Below are 25979 nucleotides of genomic sequence, written 5' to 3'. Positions count from 1 at the left end.
GTCATTTTGGAGCGAAAGTTTTTTTGAACCAGTTGTCAGGATTATGTCCGGATGCACATGGACCTGCGGCGTCTTCCTGGTCCCAGTTACGGGACGAACACTCGGTAGAATGTCTCGAGGAAGTCGCTAAACCACCGACAACCCGAGCTGCTTGAGAAGATGGAGGGACTCGAGATGTCCGCGATGATTCCGGCTCTGCAGGAGCTCGCGAGGTCGGTGCCCGGCTCCACTTCGCTAAGCTAACCTGCTAACAACATGTCATGTGTTAATGGACGTGTTGTTGTTGTTGTTATTCTCTGCAGCTCCGGCGCCGCTGAGTACGAGCAGGCGGTGCAGAAACCTCGACAGATCCTGTGTCAGTTCATTGACAGGATACTGACGGATGTGGATGTCGGTGAGTCACAGCAACAGACAGGAAGGGGGGACACAGTGACAGGAGCAGCTGAGATCTACTGTCTCACATCACCGCTGGTTTACAGATGTAAAAGTTTCGTGGGGAAAACTTTAAACAATTAACTTTATAATGTCCTCGTGGGTTTTGTTTACTAATTCACTTCTGCTCAGGACATGTTTGTGTCTAGATTTGTCTTCAAGATTCTTCAAGAGTCAGATCCAGCCATGCTCCAAGTTAAAACTAAATATATATATAAAGTAATGAAATAAAATATACTCTCAAATATAAATTATGAACTAAAGTAAAGTAGCTTACTGAGTAGAATGAATGAAGGAGAATCGAATGTTGATTAGTGGTGTAGTGCAAATGTTACGAGCTGCAATCTTATGTTAGTTTTGAGGAGTCTATAGTTAAGTTGTGTGTTGTTGCCAGTTTAAATGTCCGGGGTTAATTTTATTTTATTTACTCATTTGATTGTTTTAGTCATGAAAACCGTTGGTGGATAAATTACTTTGAGTGATTACCAGATATATATATTTTTCTCCCATTCCAATTCTAACCTGGAAATCCAGCCTGTGACCCTTCAGATCTATCTCACAAACCATTGTGGCTTAGATCAACCAGTTTGATAATCTGGATGTGTGTATTCTTCCAGTCGCTCTGGGGCTGAACAAAAAGTCCAGTTCGGAGCCAGCCTGCGTGATGCTTCTGGACTTTGTGCAGCATATAGTCAAATCCTCGTCTCTGATGTTCGCCAACCCTGCCTGCCAGCCTGCCGAGTATCCAGACACCACACAGAGCTGCAATGGTAGGACACGGTTCTTAAAGAGCTGCAATTTTTGAGGTAAAACTTTTAAGAATAAGATGAAAGTGTGTTTATTTGTGTTTTCTTTCTGTCTCTCCCGGTTGATTCAGACTTCAGTAAGTGGGTGGCCGTGCGTCTGCTTCGCGTGGCAGCAGCTCCGGACTGTGACGTCATCCACGTCCGCGTCTCTGCTGTGCTGTGCTCTCTGCTTCACACGCTGAGAGTCAGAGCACCGTTCATCTTCAGCCACATCACCCAGGAACTCGTCTATCTGGCCCGGGACCTGGGAAACACCCTGTACGCCCACGTGGTCACACTCGCCGGACAGGGACACTCTGCGGGTGTGCACACACAGAACCGCTGGCCTGTCACACTCGAGTGCTTCGGTGTCTCCCCTGGTTGCGCCTCCTCGTACCTCACCCCCTCTCCTCTCGTGCTCTCCTCGCCTGCCGCGCTGGAGACGCTGACTGCCGTCACGCTGGGCATCATCACCGACGCCCTCAGGGGTGTGGTTTCCCGCCGTGACCTGAGTGCAGCTTGGGAGACGGCTTGCTCCGTCCTCGCCAACGGAAACACCAGGCTGAGGAAGCTCTCCATGGAGATGCTGAGGCGACTGGTGGAGCTGGGAGGGTTTCCTGAGAGGCTAGGCCCTGAGTTCTTCACCGCCTACCATCAGCTGCTGGAAACACACGCGACCGCAGACACCGGCTCCGATGAGAAACAACCCTATGAAGGGGAGCTGCTGCACCTGACTCGCCGTGTGTTTCAGGCGCCCGCTGCCTCTCACACACACTTTGAGCCCATCTATCTCTCGCAGATGTTTGAGTGTGTGTGCAGTCTTGGAGGAACAGGCGTCACGTTAGGGACAGAGGTGACTGAATCTCTGTGTCTGCTGTTCAGCTTCTTGCTGTCTGTTGCCCCGGTTTATGAGGGGGCTGCGTCATTAAGGAGGCAGCGAGTCACGGAGGTGTGCAGGATGCTGGCACGCACCGTCGGGACAGAAAATCAAGCTGAAGTACGAGTTTTTTTTTTTAATCGCTCACCGTTGTTTATCATCTGTCACAACTCTTTACACAGCCTATTTTCCATTTGCTCTGCAGTGCGCGGAGGGATTCCTCCGAGCCGCACTAAAGGCGGAGACGGCTCTGGTGATGCAGAAGTCCGGAGATGGAGAGTCCACTGCCAAGAAATCCTGCAAATCAGCCATCAGCTCTTTCGGAAAACCAACAAAAACATCCTCAGCGTGAGTTCAGGGGTCCTACTTTTTATATAAGCTTGTTGAAAAAGATGCTGTGGCGCACCGTATCATATTGGACTATAAAATACAACACAGTGGATTATCAAGGCGAGTGGAAGAGGATGAGGCATGACAAGCTAACAAGTTGAGCTCCTGTGTGGTATTTAGTTTTGTACATAGAAAGAGGGATCTTCAGTTAAACATTCATCATCTCCTGAGTCTTGTGATAACGATTTGAAGAGGCCTGTTTGTGAGCATATTATATTACAGTTTTAACTATGGCATAGATTTTAACCTATAAATATGTAATTAATATGTTTTTTCAGGCAAAAGCAAATGAAACGTGTATTTGATCTCCTAGTGATTAGTCTGAATTGTTACTATCATAAATCAATACACAAGTTCTTATTATTTAAAACTTTATGTGCCTCTGTGTCCTCAGGGAGCTTGACATGCGTGTCCAGAGCGAGGTGTGGGCGGTGGTGAACAGTCGGATGGAGGAGCTGCTGACGCTTCTGAACTCGGACTCGGCTGAACCTGAGACCCATCAGACTCTCTGTGCTCTGGAGGGTCTCGCCCTCACCCTCCACCTGGCAGCCCTCTGCTCCTCGCCCACCAGGTAATGCACCGAGCTTTACACACTCTAGGGTACTTTTACTTGTCGCTTACACACTAATATCAACTTTCTCTTTTAAATGGCTCATTCTTTCTGTCTCTTTCTCTGTCAATAGCTCCTCTCCTCCACTCTGGGTGTCCTCTGAGACTCTGGGCCGAGCTCTGAAGAGCTGTCAGTCAGTGTTAGAAGGAGGCTCTCAACCCGTCACAAGCCAGAAGTACTTTCAGTCTGCTGTCCAGACGACTGTCCAGGTCCTGGACTCTATCGTGTTCCTTAAGAGTAGGGACAAACACACAATCCAAAAGCATGTTGTTCTTGTTTTATGTCACAATAAAACATATTTTCGGTTATGGTTTATCAACTCTGAGCTCTAGCTTTACCTTTACCCATGCCCTCCTGTGTATGTGTGAGCATAGTGAGCAGTCAGAGTGAGGACGGACTCCAGCGGCGTGTGTGTGCTCTGTTATCACTTCCCTGGGTGTGTGAGAACAAGTCTGTCTCTGCCTACAAGGGTTCAGGATTCCCCTCCTGGCTTTCTGCCATGGCTCAGAGACTGAGCTTCTGTTACTGTGAGTATTTAACAATAAGGTGTTTGATTAGTTTGCTGTCACCCGTAGCTGATGTCTCAAATCAATTTAACAATCACTCATTAACAATCCAGATTTTTTATTATTTCAAAAAGCTATGATATCACTGTGAAAACTTGACATCAAACCGGTTTGTGCCTCCAGCACCTGAGGTCCAGGTGGACTGTGTGTCGCTCCTGGGCGTCCTGCACCGCGGTGTGTGTGAGACATGGCGCGTGTGTGTGTTTTCCAAGGCGCTGCAGAGTCCAGAGGAGGTGGTGAGAGCGACAGCAGTCAGGGCCTTCCCTCTCCTGCTTCACCACCTAGGAAACACGCATCACCACCTCATCAGCAGTTCTCTGCTGTACGTACACTCCCAAACTTTGCATTGTTGAATTTACCTTTTGCAGTATGATTTATTTCATGTTAAAATCTATTTCAGTTCCAGGTTAGACGACAGTTCGGAGCAGGTGAGGACGGAGCTTGCCCGGATCATTGGTCAGCTGAGCTGCATCCAAGCAGATCTCTCCATGCTCAGTGACACTCAGGTGGCGTCCTCCTGTCTCCCCAAAAACCTTTGTCTCCGCCTCAGCCTCGCAGCAGAGCATGCTGGGAATTCTTGTCCATCCCTCAAAGCAACTTTTATCAGACCCTTTCTGCCATTGCTAAGAGAGCAATCTCCAAGTAGTGTCAAACAAGGTATTTCAAGTTTCTCCATTTGATATTTTTATGATTTTATTAAATGTAATTTTTCACAGCAGTACACAAGAAGCATCATAAGAAGCTTCATTAATTATGCATTTCACTGTCCCAGCTTTCCTAGAAGCTCTGCCTCATCTCTGCCAACATGTGAATCTGATTGGTGGAGACAGCGACTCTGGTGCAGTTCTCTGTGCTCTGATTGGTCTGATGGAGGACAAGGATCCAGTGGTCAGAATACACTTCAGCCAATCAGTGTGTTTCCTGCTGACAGAGAGCAGCAGAAACTCAGAGCAGAGTTCTCTGAATGAGGTGATTGACACTCACTTGTTAACATTTTAAAAAACTGTATATTTCATTATAGATATATTATAATGAGAACAGAATATTCAGTATAATTTTACTTTTTGGACTTAAACCTTGCTTTTTTTTTAATAATTAGTAAATAACACTGAGGTTGATTGTGTGTATCTTCTGACTATCTCAGCTCCTGGTTGCTCGTCTTAAGGAAGCATTCAACAACGCGAAACTCAACAGAGACGATGACCTGCGCAACACTCTCATCCTGACCACCGGAGAGATTGGCAGGTATAGATTAAATTATACAGAATTATCATAAAATACCACATTTCGGAAAATACTGGTAAAATGTGTTGTTTTTCCTTCCCTCTCCTCGTCTGTCAGAGCCTCTCAGGGCAGTTTGGTGTCGTTCTCTCTGCTGCGGCTGCTTCACTGTCTGCTCTCCAAGTCGTCCCCGGTGTCTGTGGCCGCTTACGCTCAGATCAGAGCTCTGGCCACTGCCAAAGGCCTTAAACTGCAAACTCTCTTCAGTCAGTACAAGAACCCTATTTGCCAGGTATAAAATCAGCTCATTTACTATTGGAAAGATACATAATACTACCGTGAATAATAAGTAAACAACAGCAAGAAGTCCAGACCTGCCATTTGTTGTCTGTTCTCCTCTGTTTGTAGTTCCTGGTAGAGTCGTTGCACTCGCGTCATGCAGCGGCCCTGCGGAGCACGCCTGACCAGGGCAGCGAGTCAGCCAATCAGAAAGAGCTGGCCCTGGACATCCTGGCTCAGATCGCCCACGCCTTTGACTTCCCAGACCTCCACCGCTTCCTCACTGTATGTGCAGTACAAGCACGTAAACATTCCCACAGATACAGTTTGCCTGAATGTGTTTAACGCTTGTGTGTACTTGTAGCGGACGCTCCAGGTGCTGCTGCCCTACCTGGCAGCTAAGGCGAGCTCTACAGGCTCCGCCCTCATCCGTACATTGGCCAATGAGCTAAAAGCGAACAGGAGAGAGATCCTGATCAACAACTTCAAATACATCTTCAGTCATCTGGTGTGTTCCTGCACCAAGGAGGAGCTGGAGAGGGCTTTCCACTACCTACAGGTATTAGTAATACCTTCAAGCACCTCCAGGCTTATAAATAATGCAAATATTTAAAAAATGGTTATCCTGCTAGTAATTGATGTGATTTATATATGTTTCTCAAATGTTCTCCAGAGTGAGACAGAGATTGAACTGGGCTCTCTGCTCAGACAGGACTTCCAGGGTCTCCACAACGAGCTGCTGCTGCGTCTGGGAGAGCACTACCAGCAGGTCCGTAACCGTTCCCCTACAAATTCAAACATTTTGTCTATATCCAAGTACATACATATCAGTGACAGGTTTTTAAAACTAAATATTGTTAATTATATGTTTTTAAATTTCTACGTACTGTAGGTATTTAATGGTCTGGCAATCCTGGCGTCCTTTGCAACCAACGAAGACCCGTACCAGGGTCCCCGAGACATCACTACCCCAGAACGCATGGTTGGTGCCCGCCTTATCTTTGTCTTTAACGTGAATATTACATTTATTTTCATTACATTTTAACAGACTTGGTCAAAATGTATTCACTTCTACTTTTCAACAAACAGCAGCAAATTTTGAATGCATCATAGTAGTGTCACAAAAAAACACTTTAACATATTCACACTCCTGTACATGTGCATAGTGTTTTATAGACAAGTCTTTCGATAAGCGATAGACAACACAATTTGTTTACATTTTATTTTATGGTAAAAAGTAGCAAATTATTTACCAAGTAATCATTAAAAGCATCTCAACTTCCCCCTTTTTTTATTTTAACTACGTTTTCCTCACTCGTCTGTATTTTGTGGCAGGCGGATTACCTTCAGCCAAAGCTGCTGGGAATTCTTGCCTTTTTCAACATGCAGCTGCTCAGCTCCAGTGCAGGAGAGAAGGATCGCAAAAAGCTGGTGAGTCATCATCCGCTGCTGGGAACTCGCTAAATAATTGTAAATTGAAGAATTGTGTCTATATAGAAAAGAATGTAATGAGACACTGATAGATTTGAATATGTTTAGTGAAAAGAAACCACAAACGGCACTGACCTGTTTGCTGCTTCTCTGTTCAGGCTTTGACGAGCGTGATGGCTCTGATGCGACTCATGGGCTCCAAACACATCAGCTCTGTCAGAGTGAAGATGATGACGACGCTCCGCACCAGCCTCCGATACAGAGAGGACTTCCCTCTGCTCTGCTGCCAGTCAGTACACACACACATTTACAGACAGACTTTTTAGAACTTATTACACAACAACTGACTCAAATGACCATATCTAAGTTGTGTTTGGTCACATGCTGTCCTTCATAAAACCTTGAACGAATCAACTATCTTCACAGGACGTGGGATTGTTTCGTGAGGAGTGTGGAGCCTGCACACCTGGGTCCTCTACTGAGTCATGTCATCGTTGCTCTCCTTCCACTGATTCCTCTGCAGCCAAAAGAAACGGCTGCTATTGTCCGCTTCCTCATCATGGACCACAGGTAAGACGCACGAATAAAGGAATAGTACACACAATGTTTAACATAAAACTAAGTTTTCAATCACCATTTTATCAGTGCACACAGCTTTTGTCCAGAAATTATACAGTGACCTGTGTAGTGTGTCGTCCACTTTCTAGAATAGCTCTGTATGAATGTGTGTGTTAATGAGTGAATGTGAATTGTCCTGTAAAGTGTTTTGAGTGGTCATTAAGTCAGGGAAAGTGCTATATCCATACATTGCTTTAATATTCTAGAAAGTACCTTATTTTATCTAAGAGCGGTGATTTAAGAGAGTCAATCTATCACAGGGAAGAAGTCAGCGACTACCTCCATGAGATTTACTTTCTACCAGATCACCCAGAGTTAAAGGACATCCACGGTGTGCTGCAGGATTACAAGAAGGTCAGTGTGGACAGAAGGTCATGAGGAATAGAACAAAGCATGGTGCAACAGATTGTGAAATGTCATGTGTGCCTCCAGCTGACAGCCAGCAGCAGTGACCTGGTGGCAGCTCTGCAGCTCTCGATGAGAGCCGTCCAACATGATAACGTCGACGTCAGGATTCACGCACTCACAAGTCTCCGGGATATGATGCACAGTGATCAGGTACAAAAACTCACCGACACACATTGTAGAACCAGCTCAGCTCAGCAGCGCACGCTTGTTGGTTGTGTACCACTTGCACCCTTATGTTGCCACCATCCTGCAAACGTTAAATGAGCCTCACTGTGCAGTAAAAGGTTTTTGTGTGTGTTTGTGTGTGTGTGCTGCAGGAGTGTCTGCTGCGGCAGGTGTGTGCGAGCGAGGCGGTGGAGCCAGTCATCTCCAGCTTGGTGTCGGTGCTGCTGAAGGGCTGCCAGGACTCGTCCCCAGAGGCTCGGCTCCTCTGTGGGGAGTGTCTCGGGGAGCTGGGGGCGGTGGACCCAGGACGTCTGGACCTGTCTCAAACACACACCCATGGCGACCGCAACACATTTACGGTATTCTTCATTCTTCTCTACACCATTAATACACACACAAAGAGTTTATTGATGTAAAAATGAAGTTCTTTAGGAAACAACACTTAAATACTGACTTTCCTCTGTTAAAGAGTGGAGTCGAGGATCTCAACTTTGCCCACGACCTGCTGACGGAACTCACCAGAACTTTCCTGGCTTATGCTGATGACGTCAGAGCTCAGGACTCTGCTGCTTATGCAATTCAGGTACACACACACACACGTGTACACTTAAATTAGAAATTCATTAGCTCTTATTTGTTTGACAACTTTTCTGTCTCTTTTGCTTTCATGTGCACCTCAGGAGCTGCTGTCCATCTTTGAATGTCGTGAGGGACGGAACGACTCTCCGGGTCGTCGTCTGTGGAGGAGATTCCCAGAGCAGATCCAAGAAATACTGGAACCTCACCTCAACAGCAGGTATTCAACATTTTCTCTGATCTTTTCTTCTAATGTTTCACATAATTCTGGAGATTAAATCCTTGAGTCAAAGGTATTGTTCTACCTTTATCTCCACCCCTGCCACTATTTTACCTTCAATCACTCCTTTAATCTCTATTCTAATATATTTAAAAAGCATTTATTATGTCCCCCATTCACCTGCAGATATAAAAGCAGCCAGAAGGAGGTGAACTGGTCTAAGCTGAAGAAACCAGTTTACTTAAGTAGCAGAGGCAGCAAGTTCTCTGATTGGTCGGCCACCTGGGCTGGATATCTCATCAGCAAGGTTAGCAGAGCTCTATTTGCATATCGCAAAACCAAATGACCACTTCTACGTATCAACAGCCACATGATTTATTCTGTCAAGTCTGAGGTTTTAGGAGATGGATTTGTGTGTTTTTTCTCCAGGTCAGACATGAAATGGCCGGTAAGGTGTTCAGCTGCTGTCGCTTCATCATTAAGCACGACTACAAGGTCACAATCTACCTGCTGCCTCACGTTCTGCTCTACATGCTGCTAGGCTGCACACCTGCAGAGCAACTGGAGGTGAGCACACACACACACACACACACACATCACACACACACACACACACACACACACACACACACACACACAGGTACAAGAAATTAAGAAGTTGCCCTGAGAATACCACCTCTTCGTCCAGGTAACGGAGGAGATGCTGGCCGTACTGACGGAGGGTGATGGTCGAGGGAGGGTGTGTGTCCAGGAGACGGCCTCGAGCCTATCACAGCTCAGCATTCAGACTGTGTTCAGTATGCTGTCTCACCTCACTCAATGGAGCCGCCACATCCTCTACTCCAAACCAAAACACAACGGTAAGACTCACACTCGCACTGATCTCTAGTCTGTGAGGTTTTATTTTGAAATGATCAAACCTTTTTGTTTGTAGGACTGTTTTTACAACTGTATGTAAATTAATCTCTCTGTTGTTCACTGAGCTCCTCCATCATTTGATAAATGCATTTTTCCAGAGAGTGGGGATTATCAGCGTGTGGTGGCCTTCCTGAAGGGTATTCCACAGGACGTCCTGGCGAAGGCCTCTCTGCGATCCAAAGCCTACACTCGTGCCCTCATGCACTTTGAAGCTTACATCCTTGAAAACAAGGAGAACATCCAGGACCATCTCACCTTCCTGCAGGTCAGTCACTAACGATCCCACTTTTATTTTGAAAGTTTGACCGAGTGTTTGCTTAAGTGAAGATGTTTTTATCAATTTGCTGCTGCAGACACTTTATGCTGCGATGCATGAGCCCGATGGAGTGAGGGGGGTCAACGCCCTGAGGAGGGAGGAGCCGTCACTCCGGGAACAGATACTGGAGCATGAGAGCATCGGGCTGCTCCGAGACGCCACCGCCTGCTACGACAGGGCTATACAACTGGAGTCGGATCAGGTACACACACACACACACACACACTTGTTTGTGTCTTTCATGAAGTCTTTCCCTGTTTGAACATTTTCATTCTGCCTCTTTGTATAGATTGGTCACTATCACGGGGTTATGACCTCTATGCTCGGCCTGGGTCAGTTGTCCACAGTCATCACTCAGGTTAATGGAGTACTGGCCAACAAGTGAGGAACACAAACACACACTTTAAAACAAACAAACATATCAGTTATGGCCCAGATTCCTGTTGTGATGTAACTAACGTGTTCACACTTAGGCAGCAGTGGAAGTCGGAGCTGAACACTTACAGAGTGGAGGCAGCCTGGAAGCTCGGCAAATGGGACCTGCTGGAGGATTACTTACCTTCAAGTGAGAGAAAAGGTATTTGAGCTCATTGTTGTTTACTTCTTTTTTTTTAAACAAAGCAAGAAAACGCCTTCCTTTGTGTCTGCAGACCGTCACTCCAGTACGTGGGGCGTGCGGCTCGGCCAGCTGCTGTTGTCGGCTAAGAAGCAGGATGCCGAGACTTTCTACGAGAAGCTGAAGCTTGTGAGGAAGGAACAGGTCGTCCCTCTGTCTGCAGCCAGCTATGAGTGTGGAACCTATCAGAGAGGATATGAGTATCTTGTCAGGTCTTTGTGTGAATTTTTAGAATCCATAATATTAAATAGATAGTTTGTCTTTGCAAAGATTTGTGTTTTTTAATAACCTGTCTGTGTGTTTAGGCTCCACATGCTGAGTGAGTTGGAGCACACTTTTACTGAGCTGCAGAAACAGAGGGAACACTCTGCCCCCAGTCTCAGCCAGCTGCCTCCCCATTGGTCAGATCGTCTGGAGATGACCCAGAATTCCTTTCGGGCCAAGGAGCCAATCCTGGCTTTCCGTCGTGCTCTGCTCAGCCTGGGATCAGAGTAAGGAACCTCTGCAGGAACCCAGACACACATTTTGACTTAAATCACACCTCTTACAGCTCGTGCAGCTCTGCCTGCATTATCTGCGTCTGCACTTTTCTTTCTGAATTCATCTTAAGAGATGTGTGAACAATGTGTGGCTCTTTATCTTGAACTTGTCTGTATTTATTTCATAGATAACTATTATTATTATACATTTTTTCTTACATTCCATGAAGTAAGCGAGACAAACCCAACAATCATTTCCTTTGTGTGCATTATTTCAGACTCCTTTCTTTTTCTGTTGAGTTAAAGCTGCCAGCTATTCAAGTCCAGGCCACAACGCTCAAACCTGGCCCTTGTGTTTGCTCTGCAGATCTGTGTGTAAGGAGCTGGTCGGCGAGTGCTGGCTCCAAAGTGCCCGAGTGGCCAGGAAGGCAGGACACCACCAGACGGCCTTCAACGCTCTTCTGAACGCAGAGAACACACATCTGGCCGAGCTTGTTACCGAGAAGGCCAAGTGGCTTTGGTCCAAGGTATTAACAACTTGCAATAAATATTCAATCAATATGAAGTACGGACCAAATTTTGCCTTCAGTGATTAATAGTTTTTACTGTAAACTATAGTACTGGAACTTTTACCACATTTTGCATCCATCAGTATCTAGTGTGTGTAACTGACCCTTTTTTGCACTAGTGTTTAAACTTAAATCTCCGTGTTCATCAGTTTAGTTGCTCTGTAAGTTGAATTACATTTCTACACACACAGTTACACAAAGCGACACTAATGAACCATTCTGTATTCGCCTGTCTTCAGGGCGATGTGCACCAGGCTCTGATCGTCCTGCAAAAGGGAGTGGACCAGTGTTTTCCCGAAGACGAGTCCCTCACAGACCCCCGCATCCTGCAGACCAAAGGCAAGGCCATGCTGCTGGTGGGACGCTTCATGGAGGAGACGGCCAACTTCGAGTCCAACGCCATCATGAAGGCGTATAAGGTAACAGTCCCACACAGGAAGTTGAAGGCTCTGCTATCGTGCATAAGAACAATTCATGTTCCGCTGAGTTTTGAGTCAAGCGTGAGTCGTACTTTACCGACAACTGTGTCTTTTGTGTTTTTTAGGATGTGACAAACCTTCTGCCTGAGTGGGAGGATGGAAACTTCTACCTCGCCAAATACTATGACAAAGTGATGCCGATGGTGACTGACAACAAGCTGGAGAAACAGGGGAACCTGATCCGATACATTGTCACATACTTTGGAAAGTAGGAACAGATTCCACGTGAATTTATTGCGATAGAAGCTGTGTAAATGCTGTTCTAACCTTATTCGACTCTTCCTCACCCATTTCGTTTGGATTATTCCCCTTTCCAGAGCTTTGCAGTTTGGAAACCAGTACATCTACCAGGCCATGCCCCGCATGTTGTCTCTCTGGTTGGACTTTGGTGCCAAAGTGTGTGAATGTGAGAAAGGTGAGTGTGATGCTTCTGGTCCTCGGCTAGCTCACTTTAGCTTTTGTTCAGCTGTTAACTACGATATCCTCCCCACACATCTCTCCTCCTCAGCGGGCCGAGCAGACAGACAGATGCGACAGGAGCTGAGTAAAATCAACGCAGCGGTGAGCGAGCACTGTGCCAACCTGGCGCCGTACCAATTCTTGACCGCCTTCTCGCAGCTTATTTCCCGGGTGTGTCACTCCAGTGACGAGGTCTTCACTGTCCTCATCGCGATCGTGGCCAAAGTCTTCCTGGCGTACCCCCAGCAGGCCATGTGGCTAATGACTGCTGTGTCCAAGGTGTGTGTGTGTGTGACATAAACTTGCAAGACAACTAAATAGCTTTTCTTACAATTATTACATGAACCCCTGACTGTGTGTTTGTATTTATTTTCCGTCCAGTCTTCCTACCCCATGCGTATGAACCGCTGTAATCAGATTCTTAAAAAAGCGATCAGTCTCAAAAAGTCGCTGGAGAAGTTCATTGGAGACGCAAACAGACTATCTGACAAGCTGCTGGAGCTCTGCAACAAGCCGGTATACACACACACACACACACACACCCACACACAAACACACACACATGAAATATATGTTAAAATAACATTACAGTTACAAACTCACTCTTTGACCCTTATGGAAGTAAACTAAACTGTAGGTTGAGAATTCTTAATCCTAACAAGATTTATTTTTCATCCCAATATGAGAAATCTGATGGATAACTGTATATAAAAGTAAGTTTATGATAAAAATTATTGATATTTTCACTTAAGTTCACATCATTTGAAATCTCACTATAAAATCTATATGTGGAACAAAGCATTTCATTTGTATATACAATATTAGATCAGATTGGTTAAAAGTAGCTGGTTTTTGAACTGCGTCCTCCAGGTGGACGGTAACTGCACCACCCTCACCATGGGCGTCCACTTCAAGCAGCTGAAACGTCTGGTGGAGGAGCCGACCTTCAGCCAGATTCTGATCCCACTGCAGTCGGTGCTCATCCCCACGCTGCCCTCGACGGGAGGAACCAACACGCAGCACGACGCCTTCCCCGGACACTGGGCCTACCTGGACGGCTTTGAAGACGCTGTAAGAGAAAGTGATGCTGTTGATTATTGTCCTCGTATTTATAATTTGGGGTATTTGCTGCATAACTCTGCTGTATGTGCAGGTGGAGATCTTGGCGTCCTTACAGAAGCCTAAGAAGATCAGCCTGAAGGGGTCGGACGGGCGCAGCTACACCATGATGTGTAAACCCAAAGACGATCTGAGGAAGGACTGCAGACTCATGGAGTTCAACTGCCTCATCAACAAGGTGCCTGTCAGATTTCACTCTAGATGAAATTATGTTGTCGGTTTCCTCGGGACACAGCAGCTATATAGGATTGTACGAATAACTTCCTGTGTAGTATTCACAGCTAAATCTCATAAGAGATCAATGGAAAAAAACACGTTTCCGTCATATGTACTATTATTTTTATTAGTATATCAATCTATACATACTTGAAAACTGAAAAATACAATAAACCAATACAATTTTCTGGTAATTGAAGAAGAAGAAAAGCTTCCCTGCTGCTTAAACATTTTTATTCTGACAGAGAAACTCAGTGGTTCAACTTTTACCAGTTAACTTCACCTCCGGATTTGTATTTTGTATTCACCGTTATCTTGGGCGTGAATAAAAACTGAACAATACAAGAGTTTGTACAATGTTCACAATTTGTATTGAGTGTGTCTGTGTGTGTATGTGCAGTGCCTTCGCAAAGATGCTGAGTCGAGGCGCAGGGAGCTGCACATCTGTACCTACGCCGTGATTCCCCTCAATGAGGAGTGTGGCATCATCGAATGGGTCAACAACACGGCTGGACTTCGACACATCCTCACCAAACTGTATAAGGAGAGAGGTACATGGAGCCTAAAAGTCAGAGCACATGTTAACACACTGTCTGCTTTATGTTGAAGATGTTGAATTCCCATGTGTTTGTTTTTAGGTATCAACTTGTCAGGTAAAGAGCTCAGGAAGCTCATTCTGCCAAAGGCGACTCCCTTTCAGGAGAAGCTCCGCGTCCACAAGGAGGTACTGTGTGCTCGGCACCCCCCTGTCTTCCACGAGTGGTTTCTGAGGACCTTCCCGGACCCCACGTCATGGTACGACCCGCTCAACATCTCGCCATTTTTTAAAAGCCATGTTTAAAATCTTGCGATTGTCATGTGGCCTCTTTTGAGAGGGAGATAATTTAGTTGTGGAGCGTTTGGATGGTTATAGATTTGATGAATCAAATTGTAATTGTTCAAAGGTACAGCAGTCGCTCCGCGTACTGCCGCTCCACTGCCGTGATGTCCATGGTGGGATACATCCTGGGTCTGGGAGATCGCCACGGAGAAAATATCCTGTTTGACGCTTTCACTGGGGAATGTGTTCACGTGGACTTCAACTGCCTCTTTAACAAGGTTCGTCTTAGCTTCAATGTTCCTTGAAGTGTTTGTGTGATTGCTGTTGTCTATATCTCCATTAGCACATAATTCTTTACAGTGAAAGCTTTGTAGTAGTTCTGGGGGCGAGACTTTCCTCTCACTGCATATTGTGTGTACTTATTCTTGACTTTTTATTTGTCTTTGCTCTTGTGGTTGACTGTTTTGTGTGCTACTGGATGCCTTCATTTCCTTTGGGATCAATAAAGTACCTATTTATTTATCTATCTCCCCATCTATCTATCTGATATTTAGAAGTAATCTATGTTTCACATTTTGAATTATTCATTTCATTACGTTTGTTTGCTGGTTTATTTGATTCTCAGCCAGATTAATCAAAAACCTATCTGACAGATCCCCACACAACTTGGCCGAAGAATGCGATATAGATCAGGAAATAACCTGTTAAAGCCTTTGTGCAGATCCGGCATTTTCCTTGATTTTTCATGGAATTATTCATGATTCTTGATGAAAGAAATCTGCCATATTTAAAGAACCAATATCTATGAGTTTGGGCAATTTGGTGCAGCTTGATTGATTTTAAGGCGACCTGTTGGGCCTTTTATGTATTTTCATATTCAACCATGTATCTCACCTCACTGCATTTCTCCCTCATGCTCCTTCTCTCCCGCTCCACTAGGGGGAGACATTTGATGTGCCTGAGGTTGTTCCCTTCCGTCTGACCCAAAACATGGTCCACGCTATGGGACCCATGGGCACCGAAGGCCTCTTCAGACAAGCCTGCGAGGTCACACTCAGGCTGATGAGGGACCAGAGGGAGCCGCTCATGAGGTTTTGAGTCAAAGCATAAATTAACAAGCTAAATTTAGATTTAAGATCATATTGAAATCTGCCTTTTTCTCATTTACTTGACCCTTAATACATTATTGTCTGTCCCACAGGTACTTCTGTCTCATCAAGGTTTCTAAACTTCATATGTCTATTTATTTCTTCCTCTAAGTGTGCTCAAGACCTTCCTTCATGACCCGCTGGTGGAGTGGAGCAAACAAGCAAAAGGACTTTCCAAAGCTCAGGCCAACGAGACTGGAGAGATAGTTAATGAAAAGGTGTGCGCATCTGAAAGTGTATTTCTATGCATTCACAGCAGGTCCAACAGGATCCATAAATGTCAGATTTTCTGGGTTATTCACACTGATTTGGGTTTTATTATTCTCTCTCCTTCCGTGCCAGGCTAAAACCCACGTGTGTGACATCGACCAGCGTCTGCAGGGGGTGATAAAGAGCAGGAACAAAGTGCTGGGTCTGCCTCTGTCCATAGAGGGACACGTCCACTACCTCATACAGGAAGCTACAGACGACAAACTGCTGTGTCAGATGTATCTGGGTTGGGGGCCCTACCTGTAGAACACACATCTACATTCACGAAATGTAAGGGCAGCATTTTGAAGACAGATCGGGAGAATTAAGGATTCTTTTCTGTGATTAAATGCCTGTAAGTGCTAATATGTATTTACACATATGTTTTGCAATAAGAGTTAAATATTCCCCGCGTTAAAGTTTCCTGTTTTCTGGAAACACAATATCTTTGTTGCACTCCTGTACAGTCTATTGTAATAAAATACATGTTTTCCTGATTTGGTGGTGGCAGATAAATGTGTCTTCTAATCTCTTAACCCTCCTTAGATTCACTGAAGCCTTCCGACTGTCAGATGAGTGTTTTAATCCCCGCTCTCTCTCTCTCTCTAAGTGCTGCTCTCTTGCACACTCACACTGGTCCAATCCGCTCACCTTTTTCACTCAAGAACCAATTAGAGCCGAGTGTTTGCTCGTGAAAGCCTTAAGAGGCTGAAGACGGCTGGACGCTGACACTAGTGTGAAGTAGAGGAGGTCTGAGCTACTTCCTGTGAGGGATGTTATCGTCCTTCAGTCATGAGTTCAGACACTCAGAGGGTCGCTGTATTTTTCATCATTATTTTTCTCCTTTTCGTCAACACTTGGCTTTTGTTGCAACTTGCTCTCGGATAGAGGCCCTCGACTCTGGTTTGAAATCAACCAGAGCTTTCCAGGCTAACACTGTGGACACTTGACTCTTTCTTGACTTCACATTCTGCTGCGGGATTGTCTTTTCGAGCTTCGCTATGGAGGAAAAACAAGTGACCATTGAACTCTCCAAGGCCCTCCTTATTATCGGAATATAAACTCTATCGGCTGATAAATAAGATGCATTCAAAGTCTACAGCAGCTGTCATTACCACAGCAAATTGCACTGGATATTTAGTTTGGACTCTGCAGCTAATTTAAGTGGTTTTTCCTGCACGTTTAGTTTTTGAATTGCACAGGCATGTAGAGATTATCTTTTTATTTAGAAAATCGTCTGGAAGTCAACAGTTATCTCTATCTAGAGGATTTGGGATTTTTTTTACAGTTTTATACACTATTTCATGAGAAATACGCTATTTTATACACTATTTCTCGCTTTCATGTTTATCATTTTTAAATTGCATCGGTTGACCTTCCTGAATGTTTTTATTCTGCAGCAAGACCAAGAGAACAACTGACCTGTGAACCGTGCAATCAGAAAATCCACTTAATTGGATGTTAGAGAGCTTCAGTCAATGTTTTCTTAGAGCTGTTATCACCACACACAGTTTTCCTGAGTGATCAGTCTTATTCTGCCTCTGACTTGTTGGTTTTTCTGCAGGTTTTAGTCGTTGAATTGCACGCGTGTGGAGATTATGCTTTTATTTTGAAACCCGGAAACGAAGGGTTATCTTCTCTTGCCAGAGGTTTTAGTTTGTTTTTCACACGAGCTTATGAGCGCTGAAGTCCACATTTAGCCTTTTATAGAACAGCAAATAGCTGCAAGACATTTCTATTCTGGAAAACCCATCGTTTGAACCGGCAATCTATTATAGTTTACATAATATTTAAGATATTCCAGTACCGGAAGAGAGAAGCTGTGAGGCAGTGAACACCGGGAGCTTGACGGAGGAAGCCGTCAGTAACATGGCTGCAGGATAAACCGTCAACAACACGACAGAGCCGCGGGTAGAGAACCGGATCCCGGGCGGAGGGTTGATGGAGGCTGGAGGCTGAGGCCGTCGGACCGTCGGTGGTTGTTCACCGGGCTGTTGACAGAGGAGCACCGGGGACGGAGCGCGACCTTGGCGGACGCTGTCATGGATCTGACGCGGCTGGCGGCGGACGCTGGTCAGTTCATCAACAGAGCGATTCAGGTAAAGATCCCGCTTTGAGTCCCGCTCAAGTGATGGTACTGGTACTGGTGACTTTGAACTAAACTGGGAACTGTGGTTCTCTAACAGGGATGTAATGCGTTTGTGTCAAGAAGACTGACATCAAATCACTGCCATTGATTTATTAGGATCCTCGTTAGTTCATATAGTGATATGAATAAGTCATAAACACTATTTATTTAGTATCTATGTATCCTTATTTAGAATATATCTATCTTTACTTATTTAGTATATATCATCTATTGATACATCTATATTTATTGAGTAGCTATCTATCTGATTATCACCTATCTATCCTTATTTAATATCTATCTATCTATCTCTATTTACCTGTATCTATATCTATCTATACATTATCTATCTCTATCTATCCTTATTTAGTATCTATCTATCTATCCTTATTTAGTATCTATCTATCTATCTATCTATCCTTATTTAGTATCTATCTATCTATCCATATTTAGTATCTATCTATCTATCCATCCTTATTTAGTATCTATCTATATATCTATCTATCCCTATTTTTGTATCTATCTATCTATCTATCTATCTATCCTTATTTAGTATCCATCAATCCAAAATCAAACCCCAGCCATCTGTGTATTTGTTTTTATTTAATAATAATTGTTCATCCATAGGTACATTTAGTGATAATGTTAATAATGAGTAATGTTGATAATGTAAGCTCTTATGTTTGAGGTAGGCTTGTATCATTAGGGGCCTTCCCTAAGGGCCACTTAAACCAAGCCACAGAATTCTATGTATATATGTATTTATGCATCATGGGCTCTTAGGCAAGGCCCTGAATGCTGCCAGCCCACCTCAGACCAGAGAGAATATGTCTGTGTGTGTGTGACTGTTGCCGTTGCTCCACTCTTATCAGTGAATAGGTTGATTCAGGCTTTAATGTGGTCTTGTTGTTCCGCTCCAGTACACAGGGGAGACTATCGGCCAGGCGGACAAGACAGATCTGGGCCCAGGTCTGGAGGAGCTGCTGTTACTGGCAGACGCCACCAAGACCTGCACGGACAAGATAATCTCCCAGACTGAGGTGGTGCTGCAGCCGAGCACCGGTGAGACACCAGTGTTTATTCATAATATCGAGGTCTTCGGTAGACGAAAAGAGACACACTGAAAATTCAACAGTAAAAATCGATTATTGCTGCTTTCTTCTATTTATTTAATGAGTATTTAATATGAAGCACCCATCATTGCCTCTACACCCACCTAGATAGGGTATTGTTTTCTTTTACATTGAGAATTTTCTGGATAAACCTCTCTTATAATTAAAAATACTTTATTCAAATTCTAATTCTATTCATTTATTCTCTCTGCAGAGGACAAACACAATAACTTGATGTAATACTAGAAGTAATTAAATGTGATTTGGGGGTACAATGATTTCAATAAGGATCCATATCATCTAATTAAAATAAAATGAAACCTACTCATGATACTTGTGTACGAGATACTATAAATAAAGATAATCTACTGACCAATTTCACCTGTCACCTTCAAACCAGAGCCTGCTGTGGCCACTGCCATCAAGTCAACACTAGATCTGATGCTTCTCTGTCTGTGGTTAAACTACTGACGCATGACCTTAAAATCTTTTCATCTGGGACTCCATACAATCCATCTCCCTCCTGCCCTTCTGTTTGCCCTGACTGTTACTGTCCTGCACAGATGAATAGGTCTGGTTTTTCTTTTGCCTCTTTGAATCCAATTACCTCAGCTAATGGAATTATGAGTGGACGTGACCTGTAATCTATCAAATGAGGAGAGTGTTCAGCTGCCAGAAACAATAATCGTGCACGTGGTTTTTTCTATCGACTGAGGGCTCTTAGTTCTTCTACACAATCCTTTCTGTTTACTTTACATTGACCTATTGTGCATGGGCTTATGGGAAGGACCGGCAGCTGTCTACTGTTCTGCTCTTCATGTTCTGTCAGTGTGATATAAAATATGGAAAGGAATGTCAAATAAAACCTACTGGGTAAAATATAGGCATCCAGTGGGCATTGGACACAAAGGGTGAAACAAGTGTGGATTCTTGAAAGACTTGTTTAGTTTGTCTTTTACCTTTATGGACTTCTGGATTCTTTTAAAGAAATACAGAAAACACAGATTATACGATTGTTGAATTTCCAAGATGAAAACCCTTTTACCTGAATTGACCCCTGACCTCTGATGAACAGGAGCACGACTGGAGGACCGGCTGTATGAGCATCTTGAATGGAGCGCCCCGCTTCGGCCTCGTGCCCTCGAGGTTCTGGGTAATGAAATGACCCAGGCCGGGCTGGAGCTTGGGTCCAACACTCCCTATGGTGAGAGCAAATTCCTCTGAATATCGTTGTGCTGACAAATTGTGTGGTCTTAGCAGTTTTTCTATGTACCTGAGTGTGTTGCTTTTTAAACTGCAGTGTGTTGTGTACTTAGGAACGGCCCTGCTGAGGTGTGGAGAGGTTCAGAAGCAGCTCAGCGAAGCAGAGAGAAAGTTTGTCCAAAGCACCAACATCCACTTCCTCACCCCTCTGAGGAGTTTCACTGAGGGGGAACACAGAACCATACAAGTAAATCACACTAGTGCACACACACCCATAGTCAGTACATCATTGCATTTAAAAAAAAGATATACTCTATATCTCTTTCTGTTCCTGTTGTGGCTTGTTGGTAGGATGAGCGCAGGATGTTGCTGAACAAGCGTCTGGACTTGGACATCGCTAAAAGCCGACTGAAGAAAGCCCACGAGGCCGATCAGGAGTCCCGAGTGAGTCCCAGTGGTTGATTTCAAAATGTAGTTTCAAAACTTCAAAGTACACATCAGTTTTCTTGAATACATTTTTTTTATTCATTCATTTCATCAGAACCTAAACGCAAACCCTCTGGACGATGCCTACATGTCTCACGTCTCCTACATGTTCAGCTTCATGCGTGTCAAATGGCTGAAGGTCAGTGGCTGGACACAAGGACACAAAGATAGACGCCCTGAACTTGATGTTTGGTCACTGACTTCATGTCCTGTTCTCCTCTGTCTCTGTCCTCTGCACAGGTGTGGGCACAGCAGATCACGCAGGTCAGTTCATGTTCATCTCCTTGTGCTCACAGGATCCATAAATTGATTATGGGAGTGAAGGCATGGTGGTGCAGGGGCCAGTCAGGATGGAGAGCTGATTACATTTAGCTTTCTATTGTTTAGTTGATTGAGACTTTTCACGGCTAATGGGAAATTTCCAGACACAAAGCTGCTAAAATGTGGATGTAATTGGAAAGATGATTAGTGTTTGTGTGTGTGTGTGTGTGTGTGTGTGTGTGTGTGTGTGTGTGTGTGTGTGTGTGTGTGTGTGTGTGTGTGTGTGTGTGTGTGTGTGTGTGTGTGTGTGTGTGTGTGTGTGTGTGTGTGTCTGTGTTTGTTGGTGTGTGTCTGTGTGTGTAGGCAGAGATGGAGCTAAGAATCTTTCAGAGTCTGTTCGATCGACAGTCAGAAATTACAAGGCAGCTTCTCGAAGGAATCCACAACACTCACGTACGTGCTCACACACATCACACACACACACACACACACACACACACACACACACTTTAAATGTTTTTAAATCCTCAGTCCTTCTTTATTTTTTCGAGCTAAACTGACGTCGCACCATCTGCCTGGTGTTTTATTTCTCTTGCTTTGTTTTTTCAGACCAACCACATGCGGAGTCTGACGGACTTCGTGGAGGCTCAGGCTTGTTTCTATGACCAGTGCAACCAGCATGCTCAGGGGCTGCAGAAACAGCTGGGGAGGTCTGTGGAGTCCAATTTACTTCACCTAAAAATACATCTTCACACAAATCAACTCTCTCACAACTTATCACGGATTTCAATTCATGTTTTATTTACCTGAATTGGGAATTTAAGTTGTTTTCACACGTTAAGTTTAAAGTACAATATGAGGATGTCAAACCAGGAAACACAACTATTGGTTAATTATTTAAAAAAGATAATCAATAATGTTTATTTTCTCATTATTTAATCAGCACGGGTACTTAAGAACTTCAAATTTTAAACAGCATGAAAATGAGCTAAATTAGGCAGAACAAATTTCAATCAACTTATAATTACTGCCATTAACGACTAGTCATGATTTTGTTTCTTCTCGCAGCATCCCCGCGGTTCTCTGCTCCAACAACTGGCTCTCAGAAATAAGTGATCAGCCGTCAACAAGTAGCCAAGTGGCCACCGAGCCCACTGGATCAAACCAGGCCACTCGGATTCCCGTGGTCGTCCAACAAATTCCAGACTTCGATCAGGACTCGTGGACTGAACGTCCGTCATCGGACTCTGACAAAACGACAACAGGTTCATCTGTGCACACTCAGCCACTGGACCCGTCAAATAACAACAATAACAACAACAACAACAACAAACAGTCAAGTGACAGCCTAGAGATCAGTAACCGTGCAGCGGCCAATCAGGCATCTCTCAGTGTCTGTGCTTCAGACTCAGACAACAACACAACAGCTCAGCTCTCAGCGGCCAACAGGACAGTCGGCGTTCACACAACAACCGACAGGACGACTGCCGAGTTTTCAGCTGCAGTGGCTGATGGTTCAGGTCACAAAGCGACGACAACCTCCTCTCCACCTTCACAACCTCAGGCTGCAAATACAGTGTCGCGTGAAACCATGAAAACCAGCGCCGTGGCAGATGAGCCCCAAACAAGTGATTAAAACGGGTTATGATGAGCAGCCCGCCATTAAAGGAGAAGACGTCCAGGAGTCGCCAGCGTCTGCCAGTCAGGAGGTGGTTGAGTAGAGACTGAACCCAGTCAGCTGGGAATCACTTTAATGCCAGTGGTATAATAACAGACGTGGTAGAGCTGAGGAAACAGACGGGATCAGAACGATGCAGATACTCGAATATTATCACGTGTGGTTGGAAAAAAAGAAGCTTTAATTAATCCCATAGGGACATTACTGCAAAGTGGTTGTAAAAGTGCTTATTCTCCTAGTGCCAGTTGCATCATTCATGTATTATTAATGTTGTGTGAGCATAATGACTGTTGAGTGTCAGTCCTGTGTCGTCGTAGTAGAGGAAACTGGTCTCAGGCTGCAAGTCGAGGTCGGACTGAGTGTGTTACGTCTGCAGTGTGCGACTGTAACACACAGATTTCAGTCAATGTCTAAAAAATTATGTTTCACTCATTTAAATGAACAGAGGACAAATAAGCAATCACCGTGCCAAGTGTGCATATGTGTTTGTGTGAATACGTGAATTCGTGTGTGTGTGTTGATGTCTGTCTGTGACCCGTGTGCAACCTGTCACTTGTGTTTACAGCTCAGCCCCAAACACCTTTAGAAAGAAGTGTGTGTGTGTGACTTTGTACGAGTTGAAGTCATTTTCCATAATGAAATATGTCACTTGTGTGTATGTGTCTGTGTGTGTGTTTGTGTGTGAGTTGCGGAGCCCCCGAGGGGACAAAACACCCGGAGTGAACAGGATCTTTATGCTTTTGCATGAAAAAAAGATATTCCTTCTCGTTCCTACTCTGGACTCTGGGTGTGTCCCCCCTGTGCACATGTCAAATCACACCTCACCTCCTCCACTCCAACCCCCCCCCTCCCCCCATGTAAGCCCCCATAAGGGAAATTGGGTAAAAGTTTCCAAAACCAGATGTTGTTGATTTTCTCAGTGAGGGCAGCCCCTCTCCACCGTGGTGTGGATCCACTCTGGAGACCCTGGATGGAAACATGTTCCTGTAGCATCGGCTCCTCTGACGTAATCACTGACTGAGCTCTGTGCTGTTTGGCCCAGTTTGTAAAGATGTGTGTGGGTTCCTGCAGAGCGTCAGTGCTGATCTGTGTCAGTTTTAATATGCGCGAACACGCAGTCAACGTCAGGGAGAGTTTTTAATGTATGAATCTGAACATGTGCAAATAAATCGGCCAACTGTGACGTCATGTCCATCGAGATCAAGTGTTGTATTTGTTTTCCAGCTGAGGTGTTTGTGGTATTTTGATCATTTGAACCTCCTGCTTGTTGTTCCCTGATATATATACACACACACACACACACACACACACTCACACTCTATCCAGGTTAAGGTCAAGTGTTCACATATATCACATCTCACTAATTAACACCATCCTGACACTGTAAATCTTGTGGTGAAGCCTGGCACGCTTAACTATAACAACCACACAACCCTTTATGATGTATGGTCGTGTACGATACACACCACAAGCCCTCTAGCTAACTCACACACATTGAAACACAACCCTGAAAATACTTGCAAAAGTGTGTTTCTATCGTTTCCTGCTCCCACTTCTTTACCCCCCCTCCAGTCCGAGGCTGTAAAGATTGATTAGATCGATAAAACCCAGGTTATGTGATATTGATCTCAGTAAAGTCCGGAGGCCCGTGCTTCAATAACATCATAAACTGTTATATTACACCACTATATCAGCCCTGGGTTTCCAGAGGGGGCCTCACAGGAGGTGCAGTCAGTGCTTAAAGACAGATTCTACTGGGTTCTGTCCCCGCAGCTTTCCCCATGACTCAGCCAAACCAGAATTGATTCCCCTCACTGCTCATCAGGGATCCTCTGCCACACTGATGGTCCTACACACAGTCCCAGCTTTTTTTTTTGTATCATTTCCAAGAACCTGTCATCAAATGCAGCATCTTTCATTCTGGTGCTTGTGAGATCCAGGAAGGAAGGGGAAGCTGGAGTCGTGTTTTGCACACTGGTTGAGATGAGTGAGTTATGAGAGCTGATGAATGGAACTGGGAGAGTTATAATTACATTTCTATACCTGAGGGGGACACAGACAGATATTATATCTATACATAGATAGATGCAGTTTATTGTTTTATGTGATTCTTTTAGTTTTATTTGAGTCGAGCCAATAACATCCATTACCTCGAGACACATGTTGAGGAGACTTGCCCAAGACAGCAAAGTAAAAAAAGGACAATCAGCTATAACTAACCTCTGTCTATAGGCTCATAAAACTTTGTCTTGAAATTAAAATATCAGTTCACATTCCTTTTCCAAACTATTCCAAATGGCTGAAGGAGGAAATGTGGATGATTGTTGTTATCTCTACATATACAGTCATAAATTAGGGTTAGACAGCAGATATAGACTAAGTATTGTGATCTTAGACTGCTTGAAGGATAAAAACTAACATAAATTACCCAGAATGGCTTCAGAATAGCTTTATAAATAGTCTACATCAATGCTGGGAGTCGGTCACACTGCTGTAAAGCTCTGCACACTTTGTACAAGGAACAGTTAAAGCCTGATGGGGATGTCAATACATTTGAGGTATTTTAGTCAAACAGTAGAGCAGTAGAGAAATAGAAATGCTGATCCCATGAAGGCACCAGGTAAAAAGTTAGAAGATAAGTTAGTATTACCTCCTTTTGCCTTCAAAATAAAAGCAGACCAAGCTCAGAGCCTTGTGGAACTCCATTTAGTACAGTAATGCAGTTTAACGCGTGCTACTGGTGACTACTGACCGTTAGCCTACTGATGAACCTTTGTGTCAGCAAGATCCACACAATCAGAGGCCTTACTCAGCTTTTTTCAGTAAGCGATTGTAATCATCAAGACAATCATCAGTTATACACCATTATTAATTCATATTTATAAATATATTTCTTACAATTATTTCATTGTTTGGCTGTTTGCTGTATTTTCATGTCTCCATAGTTTTTCTCTCGTATATTAGGGACAGAAAGGGAAACACCCGACAACACCACACAGCTCTGGTGAAGCTGGCCTGCGTTGGCTCACTTTATAGCATTAGTGTCAGTTTGTGGTTTGTTCATAAGTGAAGTGCTGTTGTTGTTTTAAAGCATCTGTGTTTTAGCCGGCGTAAAGTCGACTGACAACACCCACTGTCCAAGTTT

The 25979-nt window shown here is 44.4% G+C and overlaps 2 protein-coding genes across 3 annotated transcripts; both read left to right on the top strand.

The window, feature by feature from the left end:
• Positions 1 to 306: 306 nt before the first annotated feature.
• Positions 307 to 16461, top strand: atr (ATR serine/threonine kinase). 2 transcript variants are annotated; one of them, XM_062397931.1, is made up of 47 exons: positions 307 to 394; positions 1050 to 1202; positions 1310 to 2214; positions 2300 to 2442; positions 2879 to 3055; positions 3168 to 3331; positions 3469 to 3621; positions 3784 to 3982; positions 4061 to 4317; positions 4433 to 4629; positions 4805 to 4905; positions 5002 to 5173; positions 5290 to 5445; positions 5525 to 5719; positions 5834 to 5929; positions 6053 to 6142; positions 6496 to 6591; positions 6750 to 6880; positions 7018 to 7161; positions 7470 to 7563; positions 7642 to 7767; positions 7935 to 8141; positions 8252 to 8365; positions 8463 to 8578; positions 8765 to 8885; positions 9008 to 9145; positions 9267 to 9438; positions 9595 to 9761; positions 9850 to 10014; positions 10102 to 10193; positions 10286 to 10377; positions 10463 to 10640; positions 10734 to 10919; positions 11275 to 11434; positions 11716 to 11895; positions 12021 to 12163; positions 12273 to 12370; positions 12464 to 12693; positions 12796 to 12930; positions 13285 to 13485; positions 13568 to 13711; positions 14150 to 14300; positions 14388 to 14544; positions 14694 to 14847; positions 15509 to 15660; positions 15830 to 15935; positions 16060 to 16461. In XM_062397931.1, the coding sequence occupies exons 2-47, from the start codon at positions 1097 to 1099 to the stop codon at positions 16231 to 16233; spliced, it is 7635 nt and encodes a 2544-aa protein (XP_062253915.1). In that variant the 5' UTR covers positions 307 to 394; positions 1050 to 1096; the 3' UTR covers positions 16234 to 16461. The 2 variants fall into 2 exon arrangements, with proteins under 2 accessions (XP_062253915.1, XP_062253914.1); XM_062397930.1 differs by having other exon boundaries at positions 10286 to 10389.
• Positions 16462 to 17697: 1236 nt separating this feature from the next.
• Positions 17698 to 23229, top strand: LOC133961376 (endophilin-B1-like). The gene is made up of 10 exons (XM_062396459.1): positions 17698 to 18065; positions 19015 to 19156; positions 20282 to 20410; positions 20523 to 20656; positions 20761 to 20853; positions 20951 to 21034; positions 21136 to 21159; positions 21520 to 21609; positions 21766 to 21866; positions 22225 to 23229. Exons 1-10 carry the CDS (start codon positions 18009 to 18011, stop codon positions 22790 to 22792), a joined length of 1422 nt encoding a protein of 473 aa, XP_062252443.1. The 5' UTR covers positions 17698 to 18008; the 3' UTR covers positions 22793 to 23229.
• The last annotated feature ends 2750 nt before the right edge of the window (positions 23230 to 25979 follow it).

Source organism: Platichthys flesus, chromosome 10, assembly GCF_949316205.1.
Source record: "Platichthys flesus chromosome 10, fPlaFle2.1, whole genome shotgun sequence".
Lineage (NCBI taxonomy): Eukaryota > Metazoa > Chordata > Actinopteri > Pleuronectiformes > Pleuronectidae > Platichthys > Platichthys flesus.
This window is presented reverse-complemented; position numbering and strand designations above follow the sequence as displayed.